We start from the raw sequence: 16,998 nt of genomic DNA, 5'->3' as shown, positions 1-16,998 counted from the left end.
ATGCTTATACGACTCTTAAAGACTTTAGGTATAGAAAATAATCAGAATGTTATCATTTCACAATAAGATAAATCAGAAAATTTGAATATACTGTTAAGTGTTTTAGGTATCTTCCATGCTGGATATAGGCACAAGAAAACAGCAATCCATATAATTATATTATTCTACCATGACCATAACCTTTTTAAATCTGTATTTGGATTTTGTGGGTGTGAACTGAAAAAAGAAGTCATTTCCTATGTTGCTGAGGCAGAAATATGGGGGTGAAGGAAGTGATGAATATGTGAATCCAAAGGATTTAGTGTTGCTAGACTGGCTACTATATACAAATAAAATACAAGTTGGCATCTAAAATGTCCCATGTGACAAAATTTGCTATATTTCATGACTAAAACGGTCTTGATTCAAAATGAAAAGAAATTAGAAAGGAAATATTTTTTAAAAATTAAAAAATTTAAAATATACAAATCAAATTACCAGATGTTCAGAGACACCATTTTCTTGACATCAATCCATTAATTTTGTCATGTTTGAGTTAATGAAGCTCAAATGGGTAAAGCTTGGGCAAACACAAATTTTGGCTCCCTCTAGTGGCTTAGTCCTATATTGCATAAGCTTCTTGGAACTAATCTTAAGGGTTCAGGGTTAACTTCAGTGTTTCTGTAATATGCTGTTATATTCATTGTACATGGAACTAGGTTCCATAAGGTCATGGCATTTTACTTTTATTTTAAAATAAATGCATTTCAGTATACATAAGAAACCATTTTAAAACGACAATTTAATATGATGGAAGACTTTACTTTAAATGAAGGTGAGTTAACAAATACCCCTTCTCCACAAAGCGACAGTGTTTTTACCAAGAGTAGGTGATTATAATAACCTCGCTCCACATGAAAATTCCAATTTTGTTCAGGGACCTCGTCATTTTCAGTGAATCTTTAGAAGCATCTAACAGATTCTTTCTGGACCAAGTAGGAGAAGGTTCATGGTGACCTGCCCGGTTCTCCGGTAGCCCTTGGTTTTCACAGGCTTGTTTAAAGACCACACATCATCTCTTTGGTCCATTTGTCTCCACCTGTCTAGTGCTGATTTCTGGTGTTGTCGATTGTTAGTATGAAGGAAGGAAAGGGTTGTTTCTATAAAAGGGCTTCGGAAATTCTCACATACTTCATTTTACTTAAAATACTCATGATCGCACAGCCCCAGCCCAGGACTTACAAAGAGTCGTTTCCATAGACATTACTCTTCTTGTTCTGTGTCAAGTAGTAGAACTGCTCGATAGGAAGCTTTCTGAAGAGACAGCAGATTCAATTGAACATATTTGTACATAACAGTATATCCATGAGATGGTAATGGATAAACAGATGAATACAGACATGAATATATACAAGTTCTATATCGAATATATAAACGGTTGTGCTTTAAATTAGTTGAAAAGTAAGAAGTTTTCAGTAAACAGGATGGGAAAGCTTCACCATCTCAACTTAGCATTTCAAAGGAGATAACCTCAGTTATAGTAAAACCTAAACAGCAAAGGAGTGGTAGCAGATGCCTGTAAGTTCACAAGCAGCATGCCGAGGTAGGAAGACTGCAAGTTCAGCTTGGGTTACATAAACATTCCTTTTTTTTTTTAAAAAAAAAACAAACTAAAAATAAAAATGAGGGCTAGAGATAAGGCTCAAGAGTTAAGAATGTGCACCTTTGACCTCAGTGGACAACTGTATTCATGTGCACATATCTACAAACAGACATGTCCCATATACATAATTTAAAAAGGAAATATCCTTTCCCTAAACAACACCTAAGAAGGTGACAAATCTATACCAACATTTAAACTTTTCCATTGGTAGAGAGATTTTGTTTTGTTTTGGAGGGTTTGTGTGAGCATGTTCATGTATGTTTGAAACAGTGTGGAAGAAGATAAGTCATATTCTACAGTTGTTTGCCAAGCTATTTGCAGTAGACTAGAGGACTGTCAGATGTTTTCAAGAGAAAAGTATGCTAAAATGACAACTTTGACATAAAAGGGCATGATAAAAACAGATGTATAAACCCAGACTCTGAGTCAGGGAAGAGTGATGCTTCTAACAGTAATAGTGCTCCCTCTCCAGGGTGTTAGGGCTGTGTCCAATCAGAACAAGGAACTTTCTTCATTTAAACTGGATTTTCCTGAATGTTTAAAGCTAGTCTTTTTGGCTCCCCTTTAACACACACGAGTTCTGTGTGAATACCTCTGATTCTTTTAGAATATTGTGCACTTTTGTTTGTTTGTTGGTTTTGAGACAGGGTTTCTCTCATAGCCCTAGGTGTCTTGGAACTCTATTTGTAGAGCAGGCTGGCTTTGAACTCACAGAGATCCACCTGCCTCTGCCTCCCTAGTTCTGGGAATAAAGGCGTGCACCACTATGCCCAGAATAATTGTGCACTTTTAACACACAGACGTTGGGGACCACAGCTGTGTAATCCTCAGAGAGCTATAACCTGGTTGCTAAGCCATTGCGTGCTGTGTTCAAATTGTGAAACAGATAGAGAATAAATGGGTAAACCAATAAAATGAACAGGTGTTAGCATCTGGGGCTTTAGTATCAAACCAACCTGGGTCAAATCCCTGTTCTACAGATTACCAATGTCTAGCTTGAGGGAAGAGTGACAGCCTAGAGTTTATAAAGGCACAACCAACTATAGCATAGTTAAGAGTTTCCCTGAGAGTGGAGTCTTTAAAGAAAGTCTGTTTGTTGAACAAGTCTTCCAACTTGAGATCTTCACTATCTGTAATGTGTGTTACTGTCTGACTCTTCCTACTTGGTCTCTGCTGGGCCTTGTTCCTTTCCTTCTCTTCTTTCCCTCTTTCTTTCTTTCTTTCTGAGTTATTTATACCCTACTTCCTTTTTCTTTTTTGCACGTTTAAATTTATTTTTACATTCCTAGTTCTCCCCCTCCTCTCCTCCCCCTTCCTACCTCATCACTCCACTGTGTAAATGTACCACATATTCTTTATCCATTCTTCAGTTCTGAGGGGCATCTAGCTTGTTTCCAAGTTACCTAAGTAGTTGTTTTAAGGCTACCCCAAACTCCCCCTACTCCCATCTGCTCCTCGGAGAGGGTAAGACTTCACCTAGGAAGTCTACGTAGTCTGTCCCATCATCTCATTGAGGCAGGACCAAGGCACCTCCTCACCCCCCCCCCACTCCCCTGTCTCTATGTCTCTAGGCTGGGCAAGGTATCTCTCCATATAGAATGGGCTCCACTAAGTCAGTTTGTGCATTAGAGTTAGATCTTGGACCCACTGCCAGTGGCCTCATATATTATCCCAGTCACACCATTGTCACCTATATTAAGGGAGTCTAGTTTGGTCTTACGCAGGTTCCCCATTTGTCAGAGCTGAGTCAGTGATCTCTCACTAGCTCGGGTCAGCTGATTCTGTGGGTTTCCCCATCACGGTCTTGACTCCTTTGTTCATATTATCACTCCTTCCTCACTTTGATTGTGCTCCAGGAGCTTGGCCCAATGGTTAGTTGTGGATTTCTGCATCTGCTTCCATCTGTTTCTGGGACAGGGTTCAAGCTTCTCTGGGGTTGTGGATTGTAGGCTGGGTATCTTTTGCTTTATTTCTGGTGTCCACTTGTGAGTGAGTACATACTATATTTATATTTGGCTTTCTGGCTACCTCACTTAGGATGTTTTGTTTTTTGTTTTTCTAGTTCTGTCCATTTGTGCCAGGAGCCATCACTGTTGTATAGGACCTCTTGTAAAGACTGTCAGCATGAGTAATCCATTATGTTGGGAGAATAGCTAACTACAGTCCCAATCTACCTCTTCCCCAAATGAATAGAGCCTGGGCAAACATGTCTACCTGACACCCTGTCTACCTTCAAGGACTCATGTACCAGATCAAAGGCTTCTCCCTGAGGAAATCTCACGTACCAGGCAAATAACCTCTCCCCACCCAAGTCTTTCCCGCTTCAACCGCTAAATAAGGTCTCTGAGAAAAATAAAATTTTACAGCTTGATCGGAAACCCTGTCTTGCTGTCTTCCTTGTGCCTCTTGTTCCTATTCAGTCCAGGTCCTTTGGGGTTCAGGTTCACGTTGCAGCCCTGCTAGCTGGGGCACATTTGCCTGTGAATTTTAGGATGCCATGTTTCTTTCTTTCTTTTTTTTTTTTTTTGGTTTTTCAAGACAGGGTTTCCTCTGTGGCTTTGGAGGCTGTCCTGGAACTAGCTCTTGTAGACCAGGCTGGCTTCGAACTCACAGAGATCCGCCTACCTCTGCCTCCCGAGTGCTGGGATTAAAGGCGAAGGCGTGCGCCACCAACGCCCGGATGCCATGTTTCTTACCACTGACTAGTACTCCACTGTGTAAATATACCATCTTTTCTCTATCCATTCTTCAGTTGAGGAGCATCTAGGTTGTTTACAAGATCTGGCTATTACAAATAATTTTGCTATGAACATAGTTGAGCAGATGTCCTTGTGGTGTGACTGTGGGCCTTGTTCTTATTTGTTGATGCTTAGAGGCCACTGGCTGCACAAGCCCTTATTATTAACTTTTATTGTCTAGCTGTGGCTTATCTTTCCTAATTTATTTCTTTTACATGCAAAAGACTAGTTATCTAGACTATTAGTAAACCAGGCAACTCGGAGTATTAGATAAGGCAGGAAAGAAAGTGGGCTATATGCCACGGTTTTATGGATTCCATTCTGGGCAAATATAATAACCTTTACCAAATATTGAAGCATTTAATTTAATTTGCTGCTAATTTTTTTTTTTAATCTAGGGCCTTGTGCATGCTAGGCACCACTGAACATTGAACTATATTCTGAATCCTCTCTTTTTTCTTTCGTTTATGTTCTGTTTTGAGACAGGGTCTTTCTTACCAAGTTGCCTAGGCCCTGAATTTCTAATCCTCCTTCCTCAGTCCCTTAGTCAGCTTGGATTACATGCTGTGCCAACAGGCCCAGGCTCCTTTAGTCTTGTGTTTTGAATACTGTATCTGAAAGCATAACTCTGTAGTTTATTACTTGAAAATATGGGCTGGCCAGTTAGTTTAGGTAAAGGTAAAGGCCTGCTGCCAAACCTGACCAATTCCTGGAATCCACATAGTAGAAGAAGAGAACCAACTTTCAAAGTTGTCCTCTGACATCCAGGCACCCCACCCCAGACACATATGGGGAAAAATCAGCATGAAAATAGTGCCCTGCAGGTTCAAATACTTTAATAAAGATTAGTGAAGGAACTAGAAAAGTCTCAAACCAAGAATACCTGTACAAATTGGGGCGACCTTTTTGTTCAAGCAAAATCATTCTTAAACTTAATTTCCTCCTTCTACCTTTCCTCACATTTAGTTTTAAGTTTTATTTTATGCATGTGGGTATATGTGCTTGCATGTATATCTGCACATCACGCACACACATCTAGTACTTTTTTTTTTTTTTTCTGAGACAGGGTTTCTCTGTGTAGCTTTGGAGCCTATCCTGGCACTCGCTCTGGAGACCAGGCTGGTCTCGAACTCACAGAGATCAGCCTGCCTCTGCCTCCTGAGTGCTGGAAAAAAAGGCGTGTGCCACCAATGCCCGGCTCATATAGTACCTTTATAGTCCAGAAGAGGGAGTCAGATTTCCCAGAACTGGAGTTACAGATGGTTGTGAGCTGCCATGTGGGTGCTGGGAACTGAACCCAGATCCTCTGGAAGAGCAGCCAGTGTTCTTAACTGCTGAGACACTGCTCCAACCCTCATTTGGTTTTAGATAAGTGAGGAATTAATCAGACATTCTAATCACAATACTTTAATATCTGAAATGGCAGCAACATAAAATCTACAGACTTACCACTGATTTCACAATTGGGAAGCACAAGATTAGTTCTTCTATCTTTCTTCTCATAAACAGTAAAAGTCTAGAAGCAGACATGTTAAGAACTAACAATAAAAACGAGCAATGGTTAATGAAGACCTTACATGAATGCTGGAAAGTTCACTTACTTTGGCCAGATCTCTCCACCAAATCCATAATGCTGATGTCCTTTGCTCATAACACAGGGAGGCTCACACTTTGGCCTGTGTTCTTCAGGAAGAGCAACTGGAATAATGCCACCATATTCTCTTTCAGCACCCCATGGAAGCCTGCATTGTGGCAGTGAATCCCTCAGCTCCTGATACCTGTGAGAAATGACAGACTTCTGACAGTGCACTTAAATCCCTTTCACTTCATTAGGAGTTTAGATCATGTTTTCAGAATATAGAATTCTAAGATTATGATACACTCTGACTGTCAAAGGGATGAGGTTAGCTGTCCCCACAAATATTGTGTTTATTTTGTAAAAAAATAAAGCTTAATTGAGATGAAATTCACATATCATAGATTCAACCGTTTTAGTTGACCCACAAGGGTGCAAAAGAAGCCCCGTGTTCTTTGTCTACTTCTCTACTAAGGAACTCACCTTGGGTTTCTATCCTGGCACTCGCTCTGGAGACCAGGCTGGCCTCAAACTCACAGAGATCCGCCTGCCTCTGCCTCCCGAGTGCTGGGATTAAAGGCGTGCGCCACCAACGCCCAGCAGAATTCACCTTTACTCCACCCCAAGCACCTACCTTCTTACTAGACTTATCTGTTTTGGATACTTCATATAAACAGAAATGGTTCTATGTAGTATGTAGTCTTTGTGTTGGCTTCTATCATTTAACACAATGCTTTCAAAGTCGATGCATGATGTGGCATGACCAGGACTTCAATCCTCCTAATGGCTGTGTCATAGTCTACCAATGGATATTTCATTTGCTTAACCATTCATCAGTTCATAAGATATTTGACTTTTATTAATATTGCTGCATTAGATACTAGTATTTTTGTTTGAGCACTTGATATAATTTTCCAGAGAACACTACCAAAGAATGAGTTATATATAGCTGGGTCATATGTTAATTTGAATTTAATTTGTTGGGAATCTGCTGGGCTATTCCATAACAGATTATTAATTCGACACTCCTAAAATCATGGAATAAGGGTTCAAGTTTTCCATATTCATAGCAACACTTGTTATGTATGCTTGAAAAAGAATTATAGTCATTTTCATGGAGGTAAAGGAGTATGTCACTGGAATTTGTTTTGCATTTTCTTAATGACAACAGTACATTTTGTTACTATTTCTTCTTTGGAAAATGTCTATTTGATTTTGTGTTTTTTAAAATTTGTTTTATTTCTTAGTTACATGTTCTTTTTAAGTCCCATATACAAGACTCTTATTGGCTATACTATGCAAATATGTCATCCTATTCTGTACACTTTCTTTTTACTTACTTGAGAGTATCTTTTGAAATATCAAAGTTTCTAATTTTGATGAAGTTCCACTCATTTTTATTTTCTTTTTTGGTTTTTCAAGACAGGGTTGCTCTGTAGCTTTGGAGGCTGTCCTGGAACTTTCTCAGTAGACCCAGGCTGGCCTCAAACTCACAGAGATCCACCTGCCTCTGCCTCCCAAGTGCTGGGATTATAGGCAATTGCCACCACCGCCTGGCTCATTTTAGCTTTGTTGATTGGATTAGGATCTCATTTATAAAAACACTGCAACTCCAAAATCAAAGACTTACTCCTGTTTTTTTCCCCTCTATGAGTTTCATAGTTTTAGTTCTCGCTTTTACACCTGTGTCTCTGAATCATTTTAAGTAAATTTTACGTACGGTACAAGGTAAGGGTCAAACTCGCTCCTTTGTAGTTGGGTCTTCCAGGCATCATCTGTTGAGGAGACTTGGAGTGTTGTGAAGGACTAGGGCTGATACTATCAAGACATTACTTGCTTCCCAACAGTCCAGTGAGGTTCCCTAGGTTGACAAATGCTATGCAGCAATGAGTCCTCTGGAGAGAATTGAGGGAATTGAGGAATAGAGTTCTCTTTGTGGGTCAATGTGTGGATGAACAGAAACAGCCTAAGTCTCAAGTCAGAAGCTTAAAAGTGCTACCCCCATTCTAACTTGGATATTTGGATATGTTTAGAAGATTTATAAAGACTTGCGTAGAACTTAGTTGATTGCAAGGATCATAAAAATGGTTTTGCATGTCTACTTTTAGAGCTGGTCTAGAGGTCAGGAATTTGTGGGTACAGTGGAAGAGGGCCATGTGAGAAGGAAAGCATGAGAGAAAAGCAGAACTATCTTCTGTGGGCTTCCTGAGCCCTGCGGACTGTCCTGTGAGTATAGGGGAAGCAGCGAGAGTCATGGAGGCAGAGCTTGGAGAGGCATGGGCTGCTGGGTACTTCTGTCTCTCTGTCAGTACAGTACATGCCTTAGACAACTCCTCCCCAACAGTAACTGATTAGTACAATGGAGAATTAACACTCATGACTCGGAGCTGGGTGTTGGTGACACACATCTTTAATCCCAGCACTCAGGAGGCAGAGGCAGGAGGATCTCTGTGAGTTCAAAGCCAGCCTGGTCTACAGAGCAAGTTCCAGGACAGGCTCCAAAGCAATACAGAGAAAACCTGTTTTGAAGAAACAAAAATAAAACAACACGCAACAACAACAAAAGCCACTCATGACTGCCTTACAAATGGAACTGAATATCATATGAAATTGCTATTGCCCTACTATTTGGCAAATAGCATTTTATTGGAATACTGCCTTTCATTTATATGTGACTAGTCTGTGGCTACCAGAAATGGATATTTATAATAAAACTGTAGAGCACAAAATACTTTGTCTGGCTCATTACAGAGAGCATGTCCTAAGTTCTGTGCCACAGTTGAGGAAAGCTTGGGGCATGTTGCTGTGGGGTCCTGGAAAACAGCCTTTCAGACCTTTCCCCTTCTCCCAATGATCTCTGACAATGATCAACACACATGGATTAGGGGACATGACAAGTGAAAAATATTAAACACTTGTGATTAATGAAAAGCTAAGCTTTCATTTTTAAGTTTGTAAAGTTATACTTAAATCATAAATGAGTCAACTTCTCAATATCTGACCCCAATAAATTATATTGTCCCAGAAGATGAGTCAAAAATTGTTAATCAATCATGTGTACTGGCACCCAGTGAAGCTGCAAAATTGGGGGAAAAAACATTTAAAATAAGAGGTAATACCTTAATCACCCTTGGCCCTCTCTACCCTTTGCAGTCTTTCTTTCTGCCCCAGCTGGTGGGGAACCCACGGCAAATTCAACTGCCTTAGTCTACTGAGTGCTGGGATTAATAACCATGAACCACCACACCCAGCATGCTTCTTCTTATTTTCAATAGTCAAGTCTACTCAACCCTCATCCTTTAGTGTTAATACTCATAACATTGTATAGAAGGAACTGTTTAAAATGTAAGTTGAGGTTTTAAGATGAAATAATTATTTCAAATAAAACACTTCTCCTTAACAGAGAGAATATTCACAAAATTATTGGTGTTTCATTCTATAGCCACAGAAAGTTGTTTACTTTGTTTTAAGGAAGGTTATGGATGGACCAAAACCTATTAAAGACATTGTGTAGAATCTTGAGTATCAATGACAAAATTAGAAGGCTCAATTTGACTAATAACATTTGGAAGGCATGGTTACAAGAAAACTCACACCAAACTCATTTTTTTTTTAAGCTGGAAGAGAATAGCTCTCTCTCTTTCCCTCCCCGCCTCCGTGTGTGTGTGTGTGTGTGTGTGTGTGTGTGTGTGTGTGTGTGTGTGTTTTAAACATCAGAAATCACTGACGTGAACCTAGAAGCAAAATGGGAGCCCCTATACTGAAATCCTAAGCAATTCTCAAGATGTTTCTTTAATTGATATGTTTCTCTGCCTGGTGAGTTATAGAACTGACAAGAAGTCAGCTGACCGAGAAGAGGGGATAGGGCTAGTGATTCTGGGTGCTGTCCCAGTCACAGGTACATTTATTTAGTGTGTGTTTGTGTGTGTGTGTGTGTGTGTGTGTGTGTGTGTGCACTCGCTCACCAGCATTTAAACCTAGTGCCTCATACATGCTGGCAAAAATCCTACCACCTAACTATTCCTAGTCTCTAACTTTTCAACGGAAAAAATACAAAAGAATACAGTGCCTATCAATTTACTTAACATTGTTAAAGGAGAACAAATGAGACTGTTATAAAATAGTGGCTACTATAATTGTTCTAACACACACACGTGGATAAATTGAAGTACAGATACAAAGATTAGCTTGTTCTTTGATCATTGGATAAGCCAGAACCCTATTTCTGGTTCTCCTACTGCTTACAGTGCTTTCTGCTAACCCAGCCTTTCCCAGGTTCTTCTGCCCCACCTCCAACTTAGTGTGCCTGGAAATATGTATTTTTATGAAACTTCTCAGAGTTATTTCTTTTTGAGATAGGGTCTTAGTTGATAGTCCAGGTTGTCCTGGAGCTAACTATATAGCCCAGGGTATCCTTAAACTCATGGCAATGGTTCTTAGTTCAATAGCTTTTTTGTTTTAGCCTCCCAAGTGCCGGGATTACAGGGGTAATCTGATAGGATTATCCTTAGGTAATTTTAATGTACGCTGACTGCCTTGCCCATTATGAGAACAAAATAGGCTGGTATAGGGAATTGTATATTATCATTAAGATTGCCACATTAACTCAAAATCTGTCACACTTGGCAAGGGTGCACCTATCTCTATGCTTAGAAAACTAAACAACTGAAAGCTAACATATGCCAAGGACTCGATTCATCTTTACCACCAGGAAGAGTGATTTCCTGGAATGTAGGGGCTTTTTGCTTCCTATCATTTTGCTTTGGGTTTGGGTTGAGAGACACTGACCCAGAACTTGTTTGGAGGCAAGCCTCGGGTATCCCAGAGTAGAGATGCTGCTGTTGTCCTGGTGACACTTTCCAGAGCATCTGAGAACAGTGAGGGAAAGGGGATCTTCTCTAGGTTTCCTGGGGCTTCTTATGAGGAGTTAACGGGAAGGGTAGTAAGAACACATGGTCATCCTGGCTGTCTGGAGATTACAATAGAAAAGCTCACATAAAATAAAAGGGAAGGCAAGGTTTAGTTATTAGAAGACAGGGATGGTTATTCCCAGACAGTGCTTAAAAGGTCTCTTGTATTTTATGGATAGCTGACCATATGGGCGCTTTATTTTCTCAAATGTATGTGGTTTAGAAAACACTGATCATGCCAAACATTTATTTACATATTTATTATAAATAACAGTATGTTTTTCTGCATGTGTGTATACCACTTGTGTGCCTGGTGCTTGAAGAGATCAGAAGAGGGCTTCAGACTCCAGGCAACTGGAGTTATAGAGGGCTGTGAGTTAGCAACTGAACCAGGGTCTTTTGTAAGGGCTGCAAATAACTCTTAACCCTGGCCCATCTCTCCAGGCTCCCTTCATCCCATTTTTTTCTTTTGCAAAGAGCAAGTTTATAAATTGAAATAGATCTACTAAGTGTAGTCAAGATAGCAAGAAACTAATGTAAGAGCAGAATCTGGAAGAACCAATGCCAGGGCTGAGAAAGAGATGCTTAGGGAATCTGAACAAACTTTAAACTGGTAAAGGGCTCCTGACTGGGAATAATGACTTATTACCTTACACGTTTTCAGACTAAAGATCCAGAACTAGCAGGTAAGAAGTTACAAGGAAGAAAAAGTGTTCTTGAAACATCTCAAAGAAACTGATCCAACAACCAGGGCCAGTCAAAACTGGAATGGGCTGTCTGTGAGTAGCAATGCACCACTTCGGAAGGTTTTTGTTTTGACAATTTATTGCTTTATGAGTATGTATCTATGCCAAGTATCTGCAGGTGCCCTTGGAGGCCAGAAGAAGGCACTGGATCTTCAGAACTGTAGTTCCTGGTGTTTGTGAGCTTCCTGATGTGGGAGATGAGAGCCATACCTGGGTGCTTAAAACCAAACTGAGGTCATCTGGAAGAGCAGCAAATGCCCTTAACTGCTGAGGTAGCCTTCCAGCAACGTTTTGGAAGTGTTTAAACTGAGGTAAGGTGGTTTCCCGTCTAATTTCCTAAAATTTAATTTTTAAAAGCTTGTGTATATGTTTCTACACAGATGTGTGAGGCCACAAAGTGACATTAACTGCCCTCCTCAATCATTCTCCACTTTATTTCTGAGACAGGGTTTCTCACTAAACCTGGTGCTTACTGACTAGAAAGCTGCTTATTGAACCCCAAGGATCCCAGTGATCCTCCTGTTTCTGCCTCCCCAGCACGGGGATAACAGGTTCACACCACCACACATGGCTTTTTTATGTAGTTGCTGGGAATCGAACTTACATCTTCATGCTTGTGTGGTCAGCACTTTACCAGCTGAGCCATTACCTAGCCTCCTCTTACAAAGAATTTTTAGGGATTGGCCAAGTGAAATTAGAAATACACAAAACAAGAACCCAACTACACAAGGTACTTAAAAACAAACTTATTCTTCCTCTCAAAATGATTCAAGTTAATCAAGCAGAAGAAACCCGAGCCAGAGACTTTGGCAAAGTATTTGCTTATAGCCTATACATCATAGGGTATAGGTGAAAGGATAGCAGTGCTCACTGATATGGCTGTCATGAGCATCGAAAGGGTCACAACCAAACATCCGGTGCAGGCTTACATAGCAACCATAGTTAGCAACAGATTCTAGAGTATTTCTGGGCAGAAGGTGTTGGTGAATACGCTCTTAGTGGATACCACAATAAACAGATTGATCTCCAGGTCAAGGAAGGGACCATTCTAGAGTTCTAGAACAGGTCTGGAGGTATATCGATGTAGCTTGGTGGTACACTGTTTGCCTAGTAGACATAAGGTCTGGGTTTAGTCCCTGCAACACACACACACACACACACACACACACACACACACACACACACACACCTAGAATGTAGTGGAAGAATTTGATGTTTGCTTTTTATTTTTTTAACTTTTTAAAACGATCTTTTTATTTTACATACCAATCCCAGTTCCCCCTACCTTCTCCCCACCCCACCCCCATTCACTCCTCAGAGAGGGTGAGGCCTCCCATGGGGAGTCAACAAAGTCTGTCATATGTTAAGGCAGGACCAAGGCCCTCCCCCCTGTACCTAGGCTGAGCAAGGTTTCCCTCCTTAGGGAATGGACTCCAAAATGCCAATTCATTCACTAGGGTAAATCCTGGTCCCATTGCCAGTGGCCAGTTTATGGAACTGCCCAAGCCAAACAACTGTCACCCACATTCAGGGGCCCTAGTTGGATCCTATGCAGGTTCCCCAGCTGCCAGTCTGGAGTCATCGAGCTCCCACTAGCTCAGGTCAGCTGTTTCTGTGGGTTTCCCCATTGCTTTTTTTTTTTTTTTTTTAAATAGGATATGGTAATGTACTTTTCCAGTTTTAACAGATTAACCATGCAAAGTTTAGTCATGTTTTGCTTTCTTTTTCATGTGATATATGGGAGGGCTGAAGTGCTTAGAGCAAGTTACTAATGTATCGAAATCTTTCTTTTGCATTTTTCTGATTTCTGTTTTACCTGTCATCAGAAGCGGTTTGGCGAGTAGTTGTTTCGAGCGGGGTGTGCAGTTCGTTAGAGTAAAAGGTGTTGGACAGGATATCAGCTCCTTCAAGCTCCCTGCAGCAGTAGGGCCTGCCGTGAATCACTTCCATGCTTCTTGCCTATACTTAAGCAGTCTGGAGAGCAAATAGGTAAGTGAAAAGTGAGGGCGATTTTGTTTTGCAAACTGTCTTGGTTAGTATTACAATGACTTTGCCCTAGGTAGGAAACATTTTCTGCTGCCAAAATTCTTCAACTCATCGATGCACAAAAATCAGAGGCTTTCTTACTGCCTGTGCGGGTCTGGGGGACTCTGTCAAACCTGTAATAAACAGTAACTTCTGTAATAAAAGTAAACTTCTTGGAAATAACTTCAACTGAACACATGGAGAACCTGTGTTCTTGCCTCAAATTTAACACTACTCATGGTGGGTCTTTCTAAGAAGCAGGGAGACAAGAGCAGGACAAGAGCCTTCCTCAAAAAGCAGCAGTTATCAACTTGACCCCTTTGGGGGTCGCCCAAGACCATCAGAAAACATAGTTACATTACGATTCCTAATAGCAGCAACGAAAATAATGTTATATTGGGGTCGTCATCACAACACGAGGAACTGCATTAAAGGGTCCCTGCACTCAAGGAGATGATGGGACAGACTTTGTAGACTTCCAAGGGGAGGCCCTATCCTCTCCGAGGAGCAGATGGGAGGGGTGGGTGTGTGGGTGGGTGGGGATGGGGGAGGGGGGAATTGGGATTGGAATGTAAAAAACAAATTCTAAAAAGTTTTTCAAACAGAGGGGTCACAGTATTAGGAAGGTTGAGAACCACTGCTCGAAAGGCGTCGATTCTGGACAAGGACGGGTTCTCGTAGACAGCTAAACTAGGTGGTCCGGGGCGGTGGCCCCGGTGGGGAGGCCCGCCCAGCGCCACCAGGGGTCGCACGCACCTGGCACATCTGCCCTGGAGTTCCGCCCGACCTCGCCTCCCCCTTCTTGTCACAGGAGCTGGCAGGTGTCCGCGGGGCTTGGAATTTCACGGTCTTCCGCACCTGCGGGCCCCGGGAGCGTGCGGCAGGTGCGGGGGAGGAAGGCCGGAGGGACGCGGGCTGGCCGGGGCGGGGTTGAAGCTGCCTGTGACGGCGACGGTGACCGTGCACTTAGGTAACACATCCTGAGGGTGGGGCGCACGGTGGCGGGCCCAGCGCGCCGGCGGAGGAGCGGCCGGAAGCCCACTCAGGTTGTTCAGGGAGCCACTTGGGAGACCCCGGGCCACCAGAATGGGAAGCGGGGCCGGAAGGGGGGGAAGGTGGAACAACGGACTTTCCCGCCGTCGTCCCTAACCCCGCCCCCGGGGGAGGGGCTCAAGCGCCTTCAAGCCCAGGCCCCGCCCCCACCTCAGGCCCCGCCCCCACTCTCCCTTGTGGTCCCGACACCGCCCCTGCTCGTCGCCCTCTACAGGCTTCAGCCTCGCCCTCCGTCGTTGGCTCCGCCCACACGCCTGTCTCCCCCGCCGCCCTGGGCCTGGCCGCCCTCAGGCTACAGCCCCGCCCCGCCCCGCCCCTGCTTCAAAGGCCCCGCCTCCCCCTCCACCGCTCCGAGGCCCCGCTTGCCGCCGTCGCCCATCCGCGTGGCCGGCGGTAGCTGACTCCGGGCGCCCCCTGGTGGCTCCCCCCGGCAATGCTTTCCCTCCCGGACTCGGAATGCCTGTAAGGTCTGCCCGGGGCAGGAGAGCCCGAAGCGGGAACACGGCTTGAGTTGGTTTGCAGTATCGTCAGAGTTAGAGAGCCCCGATGCGCCAGGCACCCCTTCTCCACACTCTGAGGAGACGGAGAGCTCCTGCTGAACACTGTCAGAGAAGGGGAAGGCAGGCACAGGGCCCAGATTATGGGTACAGCTTTTGTCCTAAACCAACAGCATGGGGCATTTGGGGAGGGGGCAAGTTGTGGCCGATGGAAGAGTGGATGGAATTTCTCGACACCAGGGAGGCTTAAAACCCATGCTCTTGCTTCAAATCGGCACGCCAGCCGTGTTTGACTCTCTCCAGTGCCGGTGTTGGTGTGCGCAGGATTGAGTATTAAAAACTGTTTTGTTTTCACTAGTCTTTCGAATTCATGTTTTAGTCCCAGCACCGTTGAGCTCCAAGGTGGGGTCCGTAGGATTCTACAAGGTCATCCCTGAGCTTCATCTCTTTCCCTGAGCATGGGACTGACGGGATGGTGGAGTGTGGACATAGTTCATCTGCCTGTCCCAAGGCCGGGTCCCTGGCTCATCTTCTCACTTCTGGCTGCAACCCTGACAGAAGTTCATTTAAAAATGGAAAACTGAACCTGTAATGCCGGCACTGAGAAGGTTCAAGGTCATTCTCAGCCACAGTGACTGTGAGGCTGACCTGGGTTACATTAAGACCCTGCCCAAAGAAAGAGAAGATACCGGGCGGGGGGTCAGAATAACGATGCCAGCCAGACTTAGGTTTCTGAGTTTGTGCCTTTGAAGAACAACTGAAAGAAACTGGACGCAGAAAGGTGACATTTGGCAAAAGTGAGGCAAGAATGAATTTCTCGCTTTCCGGACCCAGCCGAGCAGGAGGCGCCGTCATGGGTGCTGACGTCAGACACAAGGACCGAAGGGTTGAGCACAAGGAGCTCAAGAGCCAGGACATCCACCTGCGGCTGCTAGTCAAGCTGTACAGGTTTCTGGCCAGAAGAACCAACTCCACCTTCAATGAGGTTGTGCTGAAAAGGTGGTTTATCAGTCGCACTAACCGGCCACCTCTGTCCCTGTCCTGGGTGATGAGAAAGACGAAGCTTCCTGAGAGAACAAGACAGCTGTGGTTGTGGGGAGCACAGATGATGTGTGGATTCTCGAAGTGCCCAAGCTGAAGGTGTGTGCACTGCGGGTGAGCAGCCGGCCGGAAGCTAGCCCTGGAGTTTCCCTGAGCCCTTGTCTGGTCCTCGGAAAGGCCGAGAGGTATACCGGCATTTTGGCAAGGCCCCAGGAACGCCACACAGACATAGCAAACCCTATGTCCGCTCCAAGGGCTGGAAGTTTGAACGTGCCAGAGGCAGAAGGGCCAGCCATGGCTACAAAAACTAACCCTGGATCTTACTGTTATTAAAACAAAAACAAAAACAAACTTTGGATTTTGAAAAAAAATGAATTTCTCTGAAACTGTAAGGAAGCCCCCAATTAAACACTTATTTATTTATTTGTTTATTTTGATTTTCTAGACAGGGTTTCTCTGTGTAACAGCCCTAGCTATCCTGGAACTAGCTCTGTAGATCAAGCTGTCCTCAAACTCAGACTCTGCCTGCTTCTGCCTCCTGAGTATTGGGATTGACGGTGTGAACCACCACAGCCCAAATGCTTCCCTTCTCAAACTGCCTTGGTCATGGTGTCTCTTCACAGCAATAAACAGTAGTAGGTCAGCACCCTGAGCCTGGAAGACTAGACCCTGCTGGGGAAGGAAAGGTGGCTTTGACAGTCAGCCATCGGTTTTGGTTTTCAGTTTCTGATGGAATTCCATCCTCATCTTTCAGCATTTTTCAGCTCCTC

At 43.5% G+C, this 16,998-nt stretch overlaps 1 protein-coding gene and 1 pseudogene across 1 annotated transcript in view; one reads left to right on the top strand and one right to left on the bottom strand.

Annotated features, from left to right (window-relative positions):
* Nucleotides 1-14,774, bottom strand: part of CUNH7orf31 (chromosome unknown C7orf31 homolog) — a 32,489-nt gene extending 17,715 nt beyond the window's left edge. The window contains exons 1-4 of the mRNA XM_027429611.2: nucleotides 14,394-14,774; nucleotides 13,429-13,586; nucleotides 5,982-6,158; nucleotides 1,222-1,293 (exon numbers count right to left, since the gene is read on the bottom strand). Of these exons, the coding sequence (XP_027285412.1) occupies nucleotides 1,222-1,293; nucleotides 5,982-6,158; nucleotides 13,429-13,562 (383 nt within the window). The 5' untranslated portion in view covers nucleotides 13,563-13,586; nucleotides 14,394-14,774. The remainder of the gene's footprint in view (nucleotides 1-1,221; nucleotides 1,294-5,981; nucleotides 6,159-13,428; nucleotides 13,587-14,393) is intronic.
* A 238-nt stretch (nucleotides 14,775-15,012) lies between these two features.
* LOC103162232 lies at nucleotides 15,013-16,651 on the top strand (annotated as a pseudogene).
* The last annotated feature ends 347 nt before the right edge of the window (nucleotides 16,652-16,998 follow it).

Source organism: Cricetulus griseus, chromosome 8, assembly GCF_003668045.3.
Source record: "Cricetulus griseus strain 17A/GY chromosome 8, alternate assembly CriGri-PICRH-1.0, whole genome shotgun sequence".
Classification (NCBI taxonomy): domain Eukaryota; kingdom Metazoa; phylum Chordata; class Mammalia; order Rodentia; family Cricetidae; genus Cricetulus; species Cricetulus griseus.
The sequence above is the reverse complement of the archived record's forward strand: the minus strand, read 5'-3'. Positions and strand labels throughout refer to the sequence as shown.